We start from the raw sequence: 21,201 nt of genomic DNA on the forward strand, positions 1-21,201 counted from the left end.
TCAATCCTAAGGTAGGATTGATCCTGCAATTAACCTAGCTTCTTGTGATGAGTGTTTCTTCTTCACTCACCATGTGTCTTCTGTCCCGTCATCCTCCTCTAAGCTAAACCACTTACGGCAGATGGTTACCCCTCTCTGAATCTAGTTCTGCCAAACATTTCGACCTCTTAAAGAATAGTTTTGCTCTTCCCGCAGTCACCAAGTACTTGCTCATAGGTGCTTGTCTGATTATTTGGGTTTTTTCTCTTTTAATGTAGGCCTCTTACAGTACAAAAAGTCTTGAGGAAACAGTTGTGATAAAATGGAATTATGAGTTATGGATTGGCCTCTCCAGAGTACAGACCCCAACATGAAGGAGTGTAGCATCATCTTGACAGAAAACTGAACACAAGGCAACCAAAATCCAAGAAAGAGCTTTGAATGTCGTTCGAGAAGCCTGGAGAACTATTCCTGAAGACTTCTTAAAGAAATTAGAAGATGGCTCAGTTCCATGTACGTTTGCACTTTTCAAAACATTGCTGCAACCATTTCACATTTTTCTAAAAAGAAATTAGATTGCATGAGACTTTTGCATAGCACTATAGATTTTGAGGTTATATAGCATTTCTTTAGGATCTGGTGTGAGTATGAAGAAAGTTCTACTCAACAGTTGTGACAAAACAAGACTGAAGAGGGAAAAATCCAGAACACTGGCAGTATTGTATTAAAAAGAGTTTTACTGTAAAGACTATATTTACATCAGAACCAAAATCACAGTCAATGGAGACCACAGAATACAGTTACAATATTGCCCCATTCCCCACCAACTTCAATCTAAAAGGCATCATTCTTTTTATCCGCTGCAAGGCCATGTGGAGCTCAAACAGGCCAGTGCAAAACAATGCGTTTATTAATAGCTCTTGCACAATAAGCCAAAACTACAGTACCATTCTGCTGGTCTCAGTAGGTAAAGTATATTGTGGGAAATTTAGGACATATAGCTCCAGCATAACTGTGATGGACCATGAAGCGGGAATCAGATGCTGCACAGTCTGAAAAAATCCATTCACTCACGTAACAAATCCAACAATTTACCCATTTATCCCTGATGGGAAGCAATCATCCCTTTGTGTTGAAATATCCCCTTTTATCATAAATCTATGCGATTCCAGCCCCATACTCATCTGAGCTTTCACCAATCCAGCACGCTGTCCAAGTTTAACTATTAACCCCTTTTAAATCAAGGAAAAGGCCCCTGTTTCTCCTCACTTTAATGCAACAGGTGTGTATGAGTGAAAAAGCAAAAGAGGAGAATGAAGATTGTCTTTGTGTGCTAAGTGGAAATGTCTGTTTTAAGTTGCGTGTTTCAAATTGAATTTCTAGTCCATCTTGAGGCTACGATAGATGTAGCGAATAAATGCCAATGAGGACCAGAAGGACACGCTGCCCAGCATCAGGGAGAAGACCATCGCTGTGAGCAGGGAGTACCCAAAGAACTCAGTGCTTTGCACCAGGCCGCTCATAGAGGACCGGTTCCTATAGTAGAAAACAGAGTAGACAAAGATGAAGATGCCGGTGGATCCCGTGCTCAGCACACTCCTCCACCACCATTGGTAGTCTTCGCCAGACAGCAGGAAGTAGGTCAGTGCCACAGAGATGCAGGCGCCCACAGACAGGAGAATGGCGAAGACACACAGCAGGATACCGTACAGCGTGTAGTGCTCTCTTCCCCAAACAGTGGCAAAGATGTAGTACAGCTCCACTGAGATGGCACTTAGGGAAAGATTGGATGGAAAACAGAGTTAAAAATCCAAAAATGAGAGGGAGTAATTCTAATAGTTTATTTTACGGAAGTCAATCAATCTAAATTCAGCTTCGATGTATACTTATGTAAATGGTGCATTAAAAAAAAAGAAAGAAAAAGGAATGAAGTGCAGCAGTTCCTGGATATTTTCCTGTTTAGTTTTAATTACAGGAAACATTAGTGAATAGTGAGCAGTGATCTATAAAACATGTGAATGCAAATGAGATGACAAAAAAAAAAAAAAAATTCACTTTTGCAATAACTGCCTATTATCTTCCTAGGGCTCTGGATGATGGGTTTCCCTTTAATAGTTCACAAGTCTAATGTTAATTACTTGTGATTAAAACCATAAAGTGTTTTATTGTCACCTTTTCTAATCTCTGATCTATGAGTACACTTCTACAAATCTCCCCTTGACTAAACACCTGAGGTCAGCTCACCTGAAGGGAAGGAAGCCACCGATGGCCATGTGCACAATCGTATGTTTGTACCAGGGCTGAGTCGGGATCTGTCTGGGGATATTACGGGTGCGGCACGGTGCCTGGAAGCTGCCAGCTCGGTTCTTTCCCACAATGCCACCAATGATTGTTAGCGGGAAGCCCACCAGCAACCAAGCGCCCAGCAGCAGGAGCACGGTGGTGGCCGGCAGAGCCTGAGTAGAGCCGCTCCACCAGTGGACAGAGTTCACTACACTCCACGTGAAGAACAGTGGAGCTGGAGGGATGAATAATCAAGTTAATAAAAGAGAAGCATCTAATAATCCATGTAATGTTTCCTTTGAGGGTTGCTAGATAGCATTATGTCATAAGGAACGTGAACAAAATACTGCAAAGTGAACACAGATTCATGAGTAAATAATTTACTAGGTGGATTGTACATTCAAATATTACAACTAAGTTCCTTTCATTTACTTTGAGGGTTTTTAAGCTTATATTTAATAACATAGTTATGAAAAACTGTGACAAAGAGTAGGTTAATGGCATTCAGCACAAAGCCCAACTGGGAAACAAACCAGAGATCAGCTGGAGAGACCATCTGTGCCCACATGGTGTACTATCAAATACTATCAAAATCAATTATATTGATTGTTCAAAACAATTTTGAAAAAGTTTAAAAAAAAGCACATGAAAACTGACCACATCCAAGTGCAGATATGAGAATGGAAATATCTCATTATCTAACTAAATCAGACATTAAGTCTTTAATCTTTAACCTGCCAGCTCCTTTGTAAATGGTCAACACGAGGTTTGAGTGCGGCAGATAACTGTTTCGCATTTCAAAAGTGTTGCTAGGAGGCCGAAAAACACGCACACCAACCGCACAGCCTTTGATGAGAAACTGACACGTGAACATGTGCTTTTAAATGCCGGGTCGCTTCCATTTTCACTTACCAGAGAAGAGAGATGATGTGAGGATGATGTTCCACACCCAGCGCTGGCCGTTGATCTGTGTGTAGAAACTGCACGAGACGTAGCCTGACACACAGCTGGTCAGAGCATACAGGACGATGGATGCTGAATTGATGGCGCCATGGCGGTGCACATTGAACATTCCCAGCAATGCCATGAGGATTATCGCTAAAGCAAACAAAGGACATATTTAGGCCCTTTATGTATATACAAGTTTCAGGTTTTCCCTTTTACTCTAATGCTTGGGACAAAGACTGTTGTTATGGGATAGAGGTGCTCAGAAAACCAGAATGCTCCATTTCAAAGGGAATAAAAAAACAAGACACCTCACTGGGATTTAACAGGCCAGTGTTTCATTGTGTTTGTGAATTTGAGAGTCAATACTCACCTGTGGCAAGGGTAAGGAACTGAGCCCCAACTCCCAGCACAGCACACAGCAAGCTTTTGAAAGGAGGAAACCTAAATACATCAGTATGGATGATTTTCCAACCATTGTCTCCTTGGTCCAGATCATCGCAGCCACCCTCCTCTTCCACATTGTACCTGAAGGTGAAAGCAAAGTATTTTTATGACTGGGAGAACCAAAATGAGAGCAAGAAAAGTCTCTGCTATATTTACAGGTCTTGCAGGTAATACAGGTCCAGGAATTGCATACAATTTTGCACATTTAGGCCAAAAAGAAACTACATTAAGGACTAAACTTCAAATTAAAGCTTTTATTTAAACATAGTAAAATGAGAGCTTGGAGACAGAAAAAACAACAAAAGCCCTTTAAGTGTTCAACAGATAAAAGGATATAAAATAAAGGAAAGGAAAATCTCAGATTTTCCTGCACACACATCTCCTGGTTTTACAGAAAATGGTCTGAAAAAGAGAATATCCAGTAAGCTGCTCATTGCTTTGCTTTGAGCTGGCAGGAAGGCAACAGTATCTCAAATAACCACTCGTCACAACCAACGTAGAAGAGCATCTGAATAAAAAACATGTCCAACCTTGAAGCAGATGGGCGTAAAGCAGCAGAACTCACTTGTGCTACTCCTGTCAGCCAAGAACAGGAAACTGGGGCTACAATCTCAATCAGCTTACCAAAGTCAGATATGAGAAGACTAGAAAAACTGTCTGGCCTTTTGATTTTGGTGTTAACAACGTGAAAGCATGCCTTATATCAACAAATCAGGCTGGTAGTGGTGGTGTGATGCTGTGGGAGAGACTTTCTTGGTCCACTTTGGCCTCCTACAGTATTGTGCCCAAGGGTTCTTTGGCAGGCAGACTGAAGCAGCTGGGAATTGCACCTCCAACCTTCTGTGCTCAGCCAACCCATTATTAAACCACATTAAAGGCACAAAGAGACCTGACATTTTGTTTTGTCTTTTATATTCAAGCAATGCATTATTCACTGTCTTTGCGTCACTTACTCACCTAGCAAAGTCATTCTTAAGGACTCTCATGAGAATGATGATGACGAAGCCAAGAAGCAGCACCACCAGCACCAGTGAGTTAATGATGGACAGCCAGTGGATCTCCAGTGTTTTGGGAAAGAACGAGTAGTCTCTGAGACGCTCGGCTCTCCGGGAATAGGGCAGAGATGATTCAAACCAGTGCACGCTGTAGGTATGGGTCACCGTCAGGCTGCCTCCTCCTACTCCGACACCCCCCACTGCTGCACCTGCCCCCTCCTCTAATGGAACAGGCTTAACGTCTTTTACTGAGACATTGGCAAAGATCACATAGTCGCCGTTGTACTCAATGTTGAAATCCAGGTGAGTCCACAAACCCACCTAATAGAACAGAAAAGAGGCAGGAGTTTAGAAGTAAGAGGAATGAAGCTTAGTTTGGTTTACCAAAAGCTTAGCATTTCAATAAAACATTTCTATAGTTTCTACCTTGTGGCTGTGAGGCAGGAAACCACTCTCCTCTATGTATCCTACAAAACCCCAAATTGGAATATCGTCCAGGACAAATTCAAAGTAGTACAGCTCCTCAATGGCCTCACGAAGCTCGTCCACCTACCAAGGAAAAAAACAAGCACCAACAGTTAACAGATGACATATTTTAAGCAGTAGTTGTTGTCATTATTTGTTCTAATATGATGGGATCACTGTTTTTTGTCCTTGTCGATATACATGGTCTAGAAATAGTGTCTCTGTATGTTGCTATTAACTTGTATGTAACATCAACCTGGCAGAGAGTCTACAGATGAAAATTAGCCAAGGGCTATAATCTGGCACATTTACATTTGTTAAAATATTCATTAATATGTATTGTCCCTCTTTTTTTTTTTTTATTAGAACAAGGTTGTGGCCTCACATAATGAAACAGCTGTGCTAAAGTTGTACAGATGTTTATTATGTGAAACTGCTATTTTACAGACTCCAAGGTTCAGCATACAACAAAGTACAGGTGTAACAGCAAATATCAAGAGGGATTCGATCCTGATACGGATACATGTATCCAAGGTAACACAGGATGAAAGACTTCCATAAAATGCAAAAAACCCCAAAAGTTTTAGTTTTATTATCTTATCCAGGAAAAGAAAAAATAACTGCTACAGAACAGCAGATCTAAAAAGGAAATCCGTTTGCACATAATTTCTGGCCACTTTGAGAATGGCCTTGATTTCCATTAAACAAGGTCCAGGAAACATTCCTCAGAGATTTTGAGCACAGTCAATGCGATGTTTATTTAAGCTTTGTGACATGGTTTGTTAACCTCCTTGAAGCAGAAGATGGTATACGGAGGTGGTCAGCCAGTTCTGACTCATCAGACCAGGAAACATTTCTCCAGTCTTTGGTGAGCCTGTGTGAACTGTAGCCTCTGCTGTCCTGACAGGTGCTGTAGCCCATCCACTCTACTGTCATTTTATATGTCCAGAGATGCTCTTTTGCATACCTTGGTTGTAGGAGCCATTTTTGGGTTAATACCCCATGTTGCCGCTAGAGGTCACCTTTTTCAGTTTTCTGTATGGGAAACTCGAGTTGAGGAGTAGAATAGCATTTTTGTTTCATTTGTAAGCGGTGCTGGTCAAAGCTTTCAGTGTTTGCAGTTTATAACCAACCAGTTTTCTGATGTTAAGCATGTTAACTATTACAAATTTACTCGTGTAAATACCTGTTTTTCTGAAAGAGTGAGCTGGCAGAGAATTGTTTTCTCCACATTCTTTTTGAAGCGGATGTTATATAAAGACTCAGCCATTCTGTCACCATCCAGCACTTCTCCCAGGCTCAGAGATTTATGATGTACCTGATGAAAGAAGTATTAGCATTTAATATACAGGATGTTTAAAAAAGTGCCAGATTAGTTGATCATAATTCTGAGAGCAGTTATTTTAAAACTGCCAGCTAAATAAAAATCAATACAATGTTACTCCGGCCTTTGAAAATGCAGGCTAAACTGCTACCAACACAATCAAACTTCCAATAATGACTTTTCCCTTAAACCTGTGAGCCATTAAATAAACTAACAACTTAAAGGAAAAGCTTGTGTTTTGGTGGAATGTGTGAATTCCTAACAGCAAATCAGTTACACAAAATTATTATTACTCTTATGTTTCAAGATGTCATTTTTTATCACATTTTTACAAGAAAATGCCATGATCTTTCTATAAAAAGACACGTCTTTACTCAACATGAATTAATACGTGTTTTCAGATTTTTTGGTTGGGAGTAACACTTCACCTCAATATCACATCCTGACGTAGAAACAAACAGATAAGGGATAAAATATAACATAGTAAAGTCTTTTCTTTGGACTCTGAGATAAAAATATGTTCACAGGAACTGGAGATGTAAGCCCTGAGATTTAGATATTATCATTACTCATCGACATGTCTCCAGTTCCTCTGTTTTGTTACAACAGACCAACACCACGCAGTGACACAGAACTAACACTGACCTTCTCCGGCCTGCAAACAGGCAATGTGTAATAGTGATATGTCTCCTGGGGGTTATGATAAGGGCCCACTTTGTTGACATAAAGAGTCACATTGTCTCCAATCTTGTAACCAAGGGCCCAGCCTAAGAACAAGAACAGGATCAAGACAGAGTGCAGCATCATCCTCTGACAGCCACCTGACGTGCGTCCTGTTCCACGACACATGGCCCCTGTTGAAAACACGACAGCTTATCAGTTCAGGTTCATTTTAAGCTAGCCTGTCTCTCACTTTTGTGCACTTCAAATGTGGCATGTAATTATCTTAACGCAGAGAGGTAGAACTGCACAATTTTATGCAACGTCATTCCTGCGATGCTTCAACAAACACAGCAGAAAATGATGAAACTGGCTCAAATACAGATGCTGTGTAACCACAGTGAATTGCAATGCATTTCATCAGTTTCATCAGCCCAAAAGAGGGTTTGGAATCAAATAAGCACCGTCAATTTCTGTATGTTGGAGTTTACAAGAGCAAAAAATAAGTAACATTGCTCAGAGCTTAAGTTTTCATCCAGGTGCAGAGTTTCAGAGTTGCTTTCAATTTCAAAGTATATTAGACAAACATTAGTGTTCATGTTATGCTTAACTTTCATATGAACATGTATTAAGTTTGTGTTGGAATGGTGACGCATTATATACAATGCCACACCTCCCCTTTCATTTGCATACTCTACAAAGCACACAAATGTGTTCCCTATCAACCACATTTCCTGAAAAACCACAATCCTCACATTTTTTTTGCAAATGATAGAAGGAGAACTTCAGAAGGGCGACCTAAAGTTATTGCTGATGTGGCATTAGTGTTGAATTTCACAGCAATGCAAATTTGGTCTGAGTGGTAAAGTTGCAATGCCTTTGACATAAGGCATTGCAACTTTGATCGTCCCCTGTGACGAACTAAAGAGTAGCGTCACAGCTCTATGCACATCTGAACTTTTTACTAATTACAGGACTACATAAGAAGCCCATAAAGTATTTAGAAAGACTCAAGCCAAAAGAGTTGGAGTGGACCATCACCTCACTACCTGGATTTTGGACTACCTCACCGACCGACCACAGTATGTGAGGACTCAGGGCTGTGTGTCGGACAGGGTCGTCTGCAGTACGGGGGCCCCACAGGGAACGGTTCTGGCTCCGTTCCTCTTCACCATCTACACTGCAGACTTCTCCCACAATTCCACCCAGTGCTTCCTGCAGAAGTTCTCTGATGACTCTGCAATAGTCGGCCTCATCACTGATGGGGACGACAAGGAGTACAGAGGACTGACTCAAGACTTTGTGGACTGGTGCCAGCTGAACTACCTCCAGATCAACGCCAGTAAAACCAAGGAGCTGGTGGTAGACTTCCGCAGGCACAAGCATTCTCCACTGCAACCACTGAACATCCAGGGTATGGACATTGAGGCTGTGGACAGCTACAGGTACCTTGGTGTTCATCTGAACAACAGACTGGACTGGACTCATAACTCAGACGCCCTCTACAGGAAAGGGCAGAGCAGGTTGTACCTGCTGCGGAGACTCAGGTCGTTTGGGTTGGAGGGCCCACTCCTGAAGACCTTCTATGACTCTGTGGTGGCTTCTGCTATCTTTTATGGTGTGGTCTGCTGGGGCGGCAGCATCTCTGCTGGGGACAGGAAGAGACTGAACAGGGTGATCCGAAGGGCCAGCTCTGTTCTAGGATGCCCTCTGGACCCAGTGGAGGTGGTGAGTGACAGGAGAACGGCGGCTAAGCTGTCATCCCTGATGGACAACATCTCCCACCCCATGCAGCAGACTGTGACAGCACTGAGCAGCTCCTTCAGTGGGAGACTGCGGCACCCACGGTGTGGGACGGAGAGATTTCGCAGGTCTTTCCTCCCCACTGCTGTCAGACTCCATAATAAAGACTTTAACTGATCAAGCACACACATCCATACATATGCAATAATACTAAGTGCAATAATCTTTTCTGGCATCGTTGTATTTTTATTCAGTTGTATATAGCATTCGTATTCTATTTTTATCTTATTGTATATTTTTATTCTATTTTATTCTACTGTATATAGTATATTATTTTATTCTATTCTGTACAGCTGTGTACTGTATTTATTCTTATTGTATTCTAATTTTTGCGTCATAACTTTTGCACTGTCCACTTCCTGCTGTGACAAAACAAATTTCCCACGTGTGGGACTAATAAAGGTTATCTTATCTTATCTTATCTTAAATCAGTTGAATGAATAATAGCAGTAAACAGGCAGAAACAGGCAGAAATGCCTCACACAGCGAGATAAGTAATAGTATATACAAGAACTGTAATAAGTAGTAAGAGCAAGGTCGCAACACTACAAGCTCTGTCCTGTTTCTGTGGACAGCAGTATGCTTATAATCAAAGGGGGCCTCCTTAAATTAAGTAAAGCAAGCGATTCATCCACATCAACAGTTTTATTCCAAATAAGCACATGCTCGCTAAAAAAAAGACTACAACAACGAAATCAACACAGTCGATCTACCGTTCTCTCCGTCGTCAGTCCCGATGCTCCAGATCCAACAAAATCTGTCTGTCCGCCGGCTTCCTTGGACTTCAGGCCCCAGTAGGCTGCTCTCTTCTCCGCTACACTGGAGCTCAGTGTGAAGATTCAGCCTTACAGCCGAGCATCTTGGAAATTCTTGATACTTTGTGTAAACGTAATATCACTACCTTCATATCCGGGTACACTGAGTACTTTTATTCGCACATGGGCCAGTGTGGAAGAAGAAGAAGAGCTCCGACTCCACGTCACCTTACAAAATAAAAATAACGACGACTCGGCTGAGTTTTCCGGATTGGGCGGGGAAACAAGAATACACCTGAAATGTTACCGGTTAATCCCAGCCGGTGACAAATTTCACTCACAAGCAATGTAAAATAAACGTGGAGTATTTACGGTCTTTAACGCCTCGGGAAATTATGAACTAAAAGGTAGGAGTTCGCAGCTTTCGACGGTGTTATTTTCCCCCTTTTTCCAATAAACCGGATTTCCTTCAACGGTAAATAACCAATCAGTGCCTTCGCGGGTCTTCCGTGTCGGAACTCAGGCCTGATTAATAAACCCTGCACTATCGATGCACGGGTTTTAGGAGTACCTGGAAGTGCGGCGCTCGATAGATCGATAGAAAATGCCTGCTATTTGATTTCCCGCGAAACAGTCACAATTCCTCGCGCTCTAGGACGTGGAGTAGCTGCACGAGCTGAGGCGTTTTACTAAATTGGTGAGTCCGTTGTAAATGTTAACATTATATAACCTGAAAGCTAGCTTTGATAATAGATGGCTACATCCTGTGGCATTTTCATTGAGGTCAGCTGGTACACACTAGTAGATCAAAGCCAGGACACATTTCTGCTCTCCAGTTTGCTTACATGAACCCGTCGATTTAAAGATCATTGTAAATTCACAAACCTGGCACACACATTGCTGAGAGATAACAAATGACGTGGAGCTCGTCTTTTAATTGATACGAAGCCTCCGTTAAAAAAAAAAAAAGGTTCGTATTTGTAAATAACTTGTACTGTGACCTCATTGTTTTCTCAAGCTTCTGCAGACCTGCACCAGTGATGGGGCCTTTGTGAAATGCAGTTGGGATGGAAATGACACAGCATGTTAATCCAAGAGCTTCACTCTCTCTCTTGTTCTCAGATATTCTGACACAATGGGAATACACGGACTTGCCAAGCTAATTGCTGACCAGGCCCCTGGTGCCATTAAAGAGCAAGACATAAAGAACTTCTTTGGTAACTGTTCCAGAATACACTCCTTATACATAAGTGATGCATGAGTGTCGGTCTACCCTCAGTTTGTTGCAACATACAGTCTGTATGATGCATGATGGAATGCTAACTCTTTATGTCATTGTTGAACAAGCACCTCTTTTCACCTTCTGTAGGCAGGAAAATTGCTATTGATGCCTCTATGTGCATCTACCAGTTTCTGATTGCTGTGCGACAGGATGGTAACGTTCTACAGAATGAAGATGGAGAGACAACAAGGTACTGCTGCAACAATAAACATTTAAAATTGAATAAGAAGACCTAATTGTAGATCATTTGCAGATGCAGTAGTTCCTCTGTTGAAACTTAGTGATTTGTAGCTCAGGTCTGAGTACACAAGAATGATTTTTGCCTTTACTCCTTTCTTCAAGCCACCTAATGGGAATGTTCTACCGCACCATCCGCATGTTGGAACATGGAATCAAACCTGTGTATGTGTTTGACGGCAAGCCCCCACAGCTCAAGTCAGCAGAGGTGAGTAAGGATTTCCTCTGGTCCTCACCCATCTGCAAATGGAAACATTTGTTTTCAGTGCAGTGGATTTCTGTCACTCATTTACAGTGGGGCAAAAAAGTATTTAGTCAGCCACCGATTGTGCAAGTTCCCCCACTTAAAATGATGACAGAGGTCAGTAATTTGCACCAGAGGTACACTTCAACTGTGAGAGACAGAATGGGAAAAAAAAAACCATGAATCCACATGGTAGGATTTGTAAAGAATTTATTGGTAAATCAGGGTGGAAAATAAGTATTTGGTCAATAACAAAAATACAACTCAATACTTTGTAACATAACCTTTGTTGGCAATAACAGAGGTCAAACGTTTACTATAGGTCTTTACCAGGTTTGCACACACAGTAGCTGGTATTTTGGCCCATTCCTCCATGCAGATCTTCTCGAGAGCAGTGATGTTTTGGGGCTGTCGCCGAGCAACACGGACTTTCAACTCCCGCCACAGATTTTCTATGGGGTTGAGGTCTGGAGACTGGCTAGGCCACTCCGGGACTTTCAAATGCTTCTTACGGAGCCACTCCTTTGTTGCCCGGGCGGTGTGTTTTGGATCATTGTCATGTTGGAAGACCCAGCCTCGTTTCATCTTCAAAGTTCTCACTGATGGAAGGAGGTTTTGGCTCAAAATCTCACGATACATGGCCCCATTCATTCTGTCCTTAACACGGATCAGTCGTCCTGTCCCCTTGGCAGAAAAACAGCCCCATAGCATGATGTTTCCACCCCCATGCTTCACAGTAGGTATGGTGTTCTTGGGATGCAACTCAGTATTCTTCGTCCTCCAAACACGACGAGTTGAGTTTATACCAAAAAGTTCTACTTTGGTTTCATCTGACCACATGACATTCTCCCAATCCTCTGCTGTATCATCCATGTGCTCTCTGGCAAACTTCAGACGGGCCTGGACATGCACTGGCTTCAGCAGCGGAACACGTCTGGCACTGCGGGATTTGATTCCCTGCCGTTGTAGTGTGTTACTGATGGTGACCTTTGTTACTTTGGTCCCAGCTCTCTGCAGGTCATTCACCAGGTCCCCCCGTGTGGTTCTGGGATCTTTGCTCACCGTTCTCATGATCATTTTGACCCCACGGGATGAGATCTTGCGTGGAGCCCCAGATCGAGGGAGATTATCAGTGGTCTTGTATGTCTTCCATTTTCTGATGATTGCTCCCACAGTTGATTTTTTCACACCAAGCTGCTTGCCTATTGTAGATTCACCCATCCCAGTCTGGTGCAGGTCTACAATACTTTTCTTGGTGTCCTTCGAAAGCTCTTTGGTCTTGGCCATGGCGGAGTTTGGAGTCTGACTGTTTGAGGCTGTGGACAGGTGTCTTTTATACAGATGATGAGTTCAAACAGGTGCCATTCATACAGGTAACGAGTGGGGGACAGAAAAGCTTCTTACAGAAGACGTTACAGGTCTGTGAGAGCCAGAGATTTTCCTTGTTTGAGGTGACCAAATACTTATTTTCCACCCTGATTTACGAATAAATTCTTTACAAATCCTACCATGTGAATTCATGGATTTTTTTTTTTCACATTCTGTCTCTCACAGTTGAAGTGTACCTCTGGTGCAAATTACTGACCTCTGTCATCATTTTAAGTGGGGGAACTTGCACAATCGGTGGCTGACTAAATACTTTTTTGCCCCACTGTATGTCAGCAACTCCTTACATGCCCTGTTTCATACTGACAGCTCTCTCTCATTCTGATCGTGTCTTCATCTTCTAGCTTGAGAAAAGAGGGGAGAGGAGAGCCGAAGCTGAGAAGATGCTTGCCCAGGCCCAAGAAATTGGTAAAGACTTTTGGGGGGGGGGGCGGTTGTTGGTCAAAGAGTTTAAAGTCAGCATGGTTTGTTGGAAGTTGCTAGTTTTTAAACCAAACTTGAACTCAGACTATATCACAAGTATTGTGGGAAAGTCTGTGAACATGTTTTCCTTTAGGCATGAAAGTCTACCGTAATTGTCGGACTATAAGCCGCTACTTTTTGCACAAGCTTTGAACCCTGCGGCTTTTAGTCAGGTGCTACTAATGTATGTACAAAACAGGATTTTCCCCCGATTTTAGCTCATGCGGCTAATATTCAGGTGCGCTTTGTAGTCCGGAAAATACGGTAATTGGATTTTATTCTCTCTCAAACCAGGGGAGCAAGAGAACATTGACAAGTTCACTAAGCGTCTGGTTAAAGTCACCAAGCAGCATAATGATGAGTGTAAGAAGCTCCTGACCCTGATGGGAGTGCCTTACATTGAGGTGAGATTTCTATTTCTACACATTTTTGTGGCATCGAGAATATTTCCACACTTCTTACACAGTTTGGAGACATCACTCCCATGAATGATTTGTGTTTTAGTGTTTTTACAATATAATAGGCTTCTTATCCTCACTAAGTTACAGTTACACAGTCCAGCTGGGGTCAATCACAGAGAAAGACAGAAATGTAATGAAATTATGCCTAAAGCTTAAAAATATACATGAATTGGGATTCTGCAGTGCAGTTTGAGGTAGTTGCATTAAGACAGATTGTGTGTATCATTCTGTTAGATGTAATTTTATTTATTTATTTTTCATTTCCTTAAAGGCTCCATGTGAAGCTGAGGCCAGCTGTGCTGCTCTGGTTAAAGGAGGGAAGGTGTTTGCCACGGCAACAGAGGATATGGACGGGCTGACCTTTGGGACAAACATCCTTCTCAGACATCTCACAGCCAGCGAAGCAAAGTATGAACCAGCATCGCCTTTGACAGAGATATTAGCAGAGTGGAAATGACTTAAAGCTGTTGCCTTAATTCTACATCAGATTTATGTTTACCATATGAATATATGTGTATATGAGATGGTTTAAATGAATAAGTTCACGCTTAAAATTCATAAATTTGAACCAAGTTTCGAGGTTTTAGGATTTGGTAGTTTGATACCCACTATAGCAGCATAAATAGTAGTCATTAACTATAAGCTGTTCATTATTGTTTCAGGAAACTTCCTATTCAAGAGTTCCACTTCAATCGCATCCTGCAGGACATCGGCCTGACCAATGAACAGGTACATTTTTTTTTCCTGACTTTTACAAAGGTTTATATAAATAAGTTTCTCTTTAAATCTGAAGCACTTCCCATGCTTCTCTCATGATGACACAACTATCACCTGGTGCGTGTCAGCATCCTGTGCTGTTTGTTCAAAGATATGTGGTGGTACTCTCCTGGCTATCAGATGTTTGTGCTGTGGAGCTTTAAACACAACATTAATCTCAGTCTTTCTTGACATTTCCTCCTTTCCGTGCTCCATCCCAGTTCATTGACCTGTGTATTCTGTTGGGCTGTGACTACTGCGGAACTATCAAGGGGATCGGCCCAAAGAGAGCAATCGACCTCATCAAACAGCACGGCAGCATCGAAGAGATTCTAGAGAACATTGATTCCAATGTAAGTTAAAGGTTGCTGTAGTCTGTAGTGCGGGTCAGCTGAGCGAGGTGCTGGTTCTGATTCTGTGTTTGTGCGCAATGCTTGTCTTTATGCAGAAGCACCCTGCTCCAGAAGACTGGCTGTACAAAGAAGCCAGGGGTTTGTTTTTGAAGCCAGAAGTGGTGGATTGTTCTACAGTGGAGCTGAAGTGGAACGAGCCGGATGAAGAAGGACTGATCCAATTCATGTGCGAAGAGAAACAGTTCAGGTGAACTAAATATTGACTCATTCTTATCTTCTGCTTTACCTATTTACTTAGTTTGACTGAGATGATCTGTTGTTGCTGTGACTTTGACTACACACACTTTTTGTTTAATGTTTGACCACTAGGTGGCACTGTTGTCTCTGTACATGAAGTGTTTCTGGCATCTTTTGCGTTCAATGGTTGATCATCTGCCTCCATCCAATCCTATCGTCCTCCTGTCACACAAACCTTCTGCATGTCCTCCTTTACTACAAACCGGATTCCAAAAAAGTTGGGACACCAAACAAATTGTGAATAAAAACTGAATGCAATGATGTGGAGATGGCAACTGTCAATATTTTATTCAGAATAGAACATAAACCACGGAACAAAAGTTTAAACTGAGAAAATTTATCATTTTAAGGGAAAAATATGCTGATTCAAAATGTCAGGGTGTCAACAAATCCCAAAAAAGTTGGGACAAGGCCATTCTCACCACTGTGTGGCATCTCCCCTTCTTCTTACAACACTCAACAGACGTCTGGGGACCGAGGACACCAGTTTCTCAAGTTTAGAAATAGGAATGCTCTCCCATTCTTGTCTAATACAGGCCTCTAACTGTTCAATCGTCTTGGGCCTTCTTTGTCGCACCTTCCTCTTTATGATGCGCCAAATGTTCTCTATAGGTGAAAGATCTGGACTGCAGACTGGCCATTTCAGTACCCGGATCCTTCTCCTACGCAGCCATGATGTTGTGACTGATGCAGAATGTGGCCTCTCATTATCTTGTTGAAAAATGCAGGGTCTTCCCTGGAAGAGATGACGTCTGGATGGGAGCATGTTGTTCCAGAACCTGAATATATTTTTCTGCATTGATGGTGCCTTTCCAGACATGCAAGCTGCCCATGCCACACGCACCCATGCAACCCCATACCATCAGAGATGCAGGCTTCTGAACTGAGCGTTGATAACAACTTGGGTTGTCCTTGTCCTCTTTGGTCCGGATGACATGGCGTCCCACATTTCCAAAAAGAACTTCAAATTGTGACTCGTCTGACCACAGAACAGTCTTCCATTTTGCCACACTCCATTTTAAATGATCCCTGGCCCAGTGAAAACGCCTGAGCTTGTGGATCTTGCTTAGAAATGGCTTCTTCTTTGCACTGTAGAGTTTCAGCTGGCAACGGCAGATGGCACGGTGGATTGTGTTCATTGACAATGGTTTCTGGAACTATTCCTGAGCCCATTCTGTGATTTCCTTTACAGTAGCATTGCTGTTTGTGGTGCAGTGTCGTTTAAGGGCCCGGAGATCACGGGCATCCAGTATGGGTTTACGCCCTTGACCCTTACGCACAGAGATTGTTCTAGATTCTCTGAATCTTCGGATGATGTTATGCAGTTGATGACGATAACTGCAAAGTCTTTGCAATTTTTCGCTGGGTAACACCTTTCTGATATTGCTCCACTATCTTTCAGCGCAGCATTGTGCAAATTGGTGATCCTCTACCCATCTTGGCTTCTGAGAGACACTGCCACTCTGGTTATAAAAAGAGCTTCTCAATCATGTTGCCAATTAACCTAATTAGTGTTAATTGGTCTTCCAGCTCTTCATTATGCTCAAATTTACTTTTTCCAGCCTCTTATTGCTACTTGTCCCAACTTTTTTTGGGATTTGTTGACACCGTGGAATTTTGAATCAACATTTTTTTCCTTTAAAATGATAAATTTTCTCAGTTTAAACTTTTGTTCTTTATGTCCTATTTATGTCCTATTCTGAATAAAATATTGACATTTGCCGTCTCCACATCATTGCATTCAGTTCTTATTCACAATTTGTTTAGTGTCCCAACCTTTTTGGAATCCGGTTTGTACATCTATGAACCTCCTCTGTGCTTCTCTTTTCCTCCTGCCTGACGCCTCCACTTCTTTAGAAAAAGATATTTGATGTACAGTGTGTTCATCTTGCAGGTTTATACTTTTTTTTTTTTTTTTTTTTGCCTGTTAAATATGTGAACGAACATGCTCATAGGATAAGTAGCTTTTATTTATTTTGTGTATGTGTGTGCAGTGAGGACAGGATCCGTAACGGCTGTAAGAAGATTGTGAAGAGCAGACAGGGCAGCACGCAGGGACGTTTGGACTCTTTCTTCACTGTCACTGGGTCTCTGTCGTCCAAGCGAAAGGTACATGTCAGAAAACTATGGTACTGAGTGTGTGTTCCTTTTTTTTGTTTTGTTTGTTTGTTTTTCTGTGTTTAAAATTCTTTCTATTCCTCTTGTAACTATAAAAAGCAGGCAGAAGCGTTTGACTGACATATTTAATTTAGATCTCGTTATAAAAACAGGAAACTGCTGGTGTAGACTCATTTCTTTTCTTAGTCCTGACACTTTCTATACTGCTTTCTTTTTCTTTGTCAGGAACCTGAGATTAAAGGATCAGCAAAGAAAAAGCAGAAAACTGGAGCCACACCAGGCAAATTTAAGAAAGCCAAATAGACTGAATGTATCCATAAATTAATGAGATGTTATTGTGATGAGTGATGTTTGGAGTTAAGACAAAAGGAAACTGCTACTGTTACTTTTTTGTAACTTTCTGTTGGATCACCTAACGAAACCTGAGCTAGCTGTATTTTAATGAGTGTTGGACATTTTTATTTCAAGTGTTGGAAATAAAAAAATAAAATAAAAGTTTTTTTTGTAAAGATCCTCATTTGTTGCCCTTTAACAGTACTGTGCAAAAGTCTGAAACTTCCCCTCTTATCTTTATATTTTGCTACCAATGAGCTAGCCAATAGTTCTCCAGAGTTCCCTAATGTCTTGCAAAGTTTGTTTTTTTTTGTCCTCTCACGTTCAGTCTACTTGCATCCAACCATCAGGCAACATGACAAACAACTAATTTCAAACTTTTCAACAAGGTGATTTTCAAAAAACTGTTATTCTATGGCCATGATACAAAAAGCTATTAGGTGAAAATCTACTTTGATGAGTCTAATATTTAGAATACATTTTGGTTTATAGATAACATAAGATAAACCTTTATTAGTTCCAAAAGTAGGAAATTTACTTGGTCATGGCAGAAAGTGGACAGTATAAAGTTAAGAGCAGCAAAAATTAAGAAAAAAACCAAAAAATCAAATCAATTTAAATGAAATTTAAAAAAAAAAAAAAAACTTTGTCACAGGCAGTGGAAAATAAAATGTTCAAATGTACAGTCTAAAGAATGTACCATGTAAAATGGAATATAATTATGGACATCTGTATTTTAAGAATATAAATGTATGTATGGAAACTTAAAGTAAGACTAAATGTAGACTTGGCCAAGTTGTATACATGTACACAGCGAGCGTTTGTGTGTGTATATATACACAGAGTGGATGTGTAAATAAAACGAGAACATTGTAGACACACACACACACACACTTGCACATTCTGACCAAGCAGTAATAGCTTCACCCAAAAATTGCATGGCATCAGAAAAATTGCACTCAGTAATATTGCACATAAGAGAGACTAAGCAAAGGCATAGTGTATTGGAATTGTGTTTGTCCGTGTGTGTGGTCATCTGCAAAGTCTTTGTTGTGGAGTCTGACAGCAGTTAGAAGGAAAGTCCTGTGGCATCGCTCTGTCCCACATCGTGGGTGCTGCAGCCTGCCCCTGAAGGAGCTGCTCAGTGCCTTCAGAGTCTCCTGCATGGAGTGGAAGATGTTGTTGTCATGGAGAAATATATTCCATGATTTCTTTTTTTAACTCAAATTGCTTCAATTGGCCTCTCTGAAGTTCAACATAACTGTGGGATCAATTGGACAGAGAACAAAATCAAAAGGCAGCCAACATCCAAAGAAGAGCTTCAAATGTGCTTGAAGAAGCCTGGAGAACTATTCCTAAAGACTACTTAAAGAAATGTCAGGAAAGCTGCTGTACTGATGGGCCGATTGATCCAAATATCAATATTGCACTGCTATGTTTAGTTGTGCTGCAGTTATGTGACTCGGAGGCACTGAGAAGAGCTGTAAAGCTTTGTTTTATTGGAAATGAAAAAACATTCCTCAAACATGAACAATTTCTGAACTTCTTAATAATAATACTGATCCCCATGGGGACATTAGTCCTCTGCATTTGACCCATTCACTCAGTGAAGCAGTGGGCAGCCACTAAGCAGGCGCACCAAGGAGCAATGTGTAGGGACGGTACCTTGCTCAGGGATACCTCAGGGTTGTCATGTGAGGGCTGTGTGCAGGCAGGAATGGTGGACCCAAAGTGCAGACACTCGGAGGCAAAACGTGAACTCGAAACAGCTTTAATGCTAAACTAAAAGTTACAAAACTGAGAATCCAAAAATAAACTCAGGCAGGCAGACAGAACACACAGCACAGACACAGAGAAACACAGGGCTTAAATACACAGAGGGAGCAATCAGGGAATGGGTAACAGGAGGGAAACACAGCTGGGGCAAATCAGCAAAACCAGATACATTAACATGGACCTTCAAAGTAAAACAGGAAACACAACACAGAGGCGCAGACTTGACACAGGGATACAGCGACTATAGAACAGAACAGAACACCAGAACACTAACAAAACCTAAACTAAGATTAAACCTATAACCCATAAGGCAAAGCTAGAATAATGAAATGAACAAAATCAAAAAACCAATAAAAGACAAAACACTGGGTCAACGGCCCAGACACCCTAACAAGGGTAGCCGTTCAGTGGCTTCTAATCCCCGACCTTCCGATTATGGGGCGACCACTCTACCCTACTGCGCCATCCCTGCTTTTTGTGTTGCTTGGCTGGTCAATTTATGTTATATAACACTTTAAAACCACTGCAGCTGGCCCAAAGTGCATATTTACATTCCAGGACTCTTAAAAAAGCAAGAAAGGTTAGTTTTATTGTGAAATATTATGGAGTTCTCAGTGATTTAGTGGTGATTAAAATGTGTCCAGAATTTTGAAAATTGATGACGATTTATTTCAGAAATCATGACACACATAAGATGTCTTTATAAGTTAAAAGTAATGGTATTGGCAATACTGGACCTCTGCTTGGTATCAGATCAATATTGAAATTTGCAGTATTACACAGTCCTAAGTTCAGGATTAACAGTGATCATAACAAATATTGACTTTCAAGCTCCTTAGAATTGTACAAAGTCTGTTTTTGCCTTATATACTCTATTTCTATGCATATATGCATAAAGCCTTGCTTCATGCCTACAGCTGAAATACTTATCATGTGTAAAAACTATATATCAGGGCATCCACACCATGCTGAGTGCAATTTCTCTGCAGGGCATTTGGGTTCCTGCTCTAAATAGAAAAGGGTTGATTGCACTTGCACACACATGTGTTGACAGGAAATCTTATATATTTATATATTAGGTTAAAGAATGCGTAAATTCACATAAAACAAACAGAATGTTAAAAGGAGAACAACATTACAGCAAGAAACACACAATGCGTGTGCTGCAAGTTCGTCCTGAGAATCCCACAGTCATGGCATGACAACTAAAATGTGTGTCAAACAGTACCACTTCCTTTGTGCTTAACCCTGCAGGGTTTAATGGTTTGTTTGAGCTTGATGAAATTGCAGATATGAAAAAGTGAGATTTCATTTTGTGACCATCTGAGCCACAGTGAGATGAAGCTTGTATACTACACTGCCAATATGTCGTTTCATGCAGCAGATTCAATTTTACAGTTAATGAAGTTTTATCATCTTAAATATTATGGACAAAATTTCATGGCTTGCTATTGCGATGAAAAAAGAAAACTGCAAACACGACTGACTTTTTTGACACACAGACAAGTAAACATTTGATCATCTTCAAAACAATACTAATTAATAAGGTGGTACACATAGAAAAATGCTTAAAAGAAAATATGATTTCAAAAACATTTATTCAATAAATCTATAAAAAGCTGCAATGCTGTGAAGAAAAGTGTACCCATGATGTCAGAAGCTCTCATTTCCTTAGCAGTAATAAGTGTTGCACAAGTTCCCAACAGTCTTTGACATCAGCTTCCTTAAATTTATGACTACCGTCTTACACAGGAACTGATTGTGAACTCAAAGTTAAGTCCAAGGCTGCAGCCTGCACACAGCCTGAGCAGCATAACTACAGCAACAACACAATTTGCAC

The 21,201-nt window shown here is 41.2% G+C and overlaps 2 protein-coding genes across 2 annotated transcripts; one reads left to right on the plus strand and one right to left on the minus strand.

The window, feature by feature from the left end:
• Positions 1-797: 797 nt before the first annotated feature.
• On the minus strand, positions 798-10,101 carry tm9sf1 (transmembrane 9 superfamily member 1). The gene is made up of 9 exons (XM_085362512.1): positions 9,615-10,101; positions 7,084-7,292; positions 6,301-6,432; positions 5,076-5,198; positions 4,612-4,970; positions 3,581-3,735; positions 3,175-3,360; positions 2,224-2,497; positions 798-1,752 (listed from the first exon to the last, which is right to left on the minus strand). The coding sequence occupies exons 2-9, from the start codon at positions 7,285-7,287 to the stop codon at positions 1,359-1,361; spliced, it is 1,827 nt and encodes a 608-aa protein (XP_085218638.1). The 5' UTR covers positions 7,288-7,292; positions 9,615-10,101; the 3' UTR covers positions 798-1,358.
• A 690-nt stretch (positions 10,102-10,791) lies between these two features.
• On the plus strand, positions 10,792-17,560 carry fen1 (flap structure-specific endonuclease 1). The gene is made up of 11 exons (XM_085362513.1): positions 10,792-10,873; positions 11,026-11,128; positions 11,281-11,383; positions 13,150-13,213; positions 13,562-13,671; positions 14,000-14,136; positions 14,391-14,457; positions 14,706-14,837; positions 14,933-15,084; positions 17,129-17,243; positions 17,478-17,560. Exons 1-11 carry the CDS (start codon positions 10,792-10,794, stop codon positions 17,553-17,555), a joined length of 1,143 nt encoding a protein of 380 aa, XP_085218639.1. The 3' UTR covers positions 17,556-17,560.
• Positions 17,561-21,201: the final 3,641 nt, after the last annotated feature.

The sequence above is a fragment of the Diplotaxodon limnothrissa genome, linkage group LG9 (assembly GCF_057381915.1).
Source record: "Diplotaxodon limnothrissa isolate DT_005_m linkage group LG9, D_limnothrissa_male_GT1.1, whole genome shotgun sequence".
In the NCBI taxonomy this organism is placed as follows: Eukaryota; Metazoa; Chordata; class Actinopteri; order Cichliformes; family Cichlidae; genus Diplotaxodon; species Diplotaxodon limnothrissa.

Bases quoted from the DNA above. Each gene is read 5' to 3' on its own strand.
- tm9sf1 (XM_085362512.1), bottom strand. From the start codon at position 7,287: ATGTGTCGTGGAACAGGACGCACGTCAGGTGGCTGTCAGAGGATGATG. The intron at 3,361-3,580 runs GTGAGTATTGAC...TGTTTGCTTTAG, and splicing joins GTTCCTTACCCTTGCCACAG to CGATAATCCTCATGGCATTG. The intron at 2,498-3,174 runs GTAAGTGAAAAT...TCATCCCTCCAG, and splicing joins CACATCATCTCTCTTCTCTG to CTCCACTGTTCTTCACGTGG.
- fen1 (XM_085362513.1), top strand. From the start codon at position 10,792: ATGGGAATACACGGACTTGCCAAGCTAATTGCTGACCAGGCCCCTGGT. The intron at 10,874-11,025 runs GTAACTGTTCCA...CACCTTCTGTAG, and splicing joins AGACATAAAGAACTTCTTTG to GCAGGAAAATTGCTATTGAT. The intron at 15,085-17,128 runs GTGAACTAAATA...ATGTGTGTGCAG, and splicing joins TGCGAAGAGAAACAGTTCAG to TGAGGACAGGATCCGTAACG.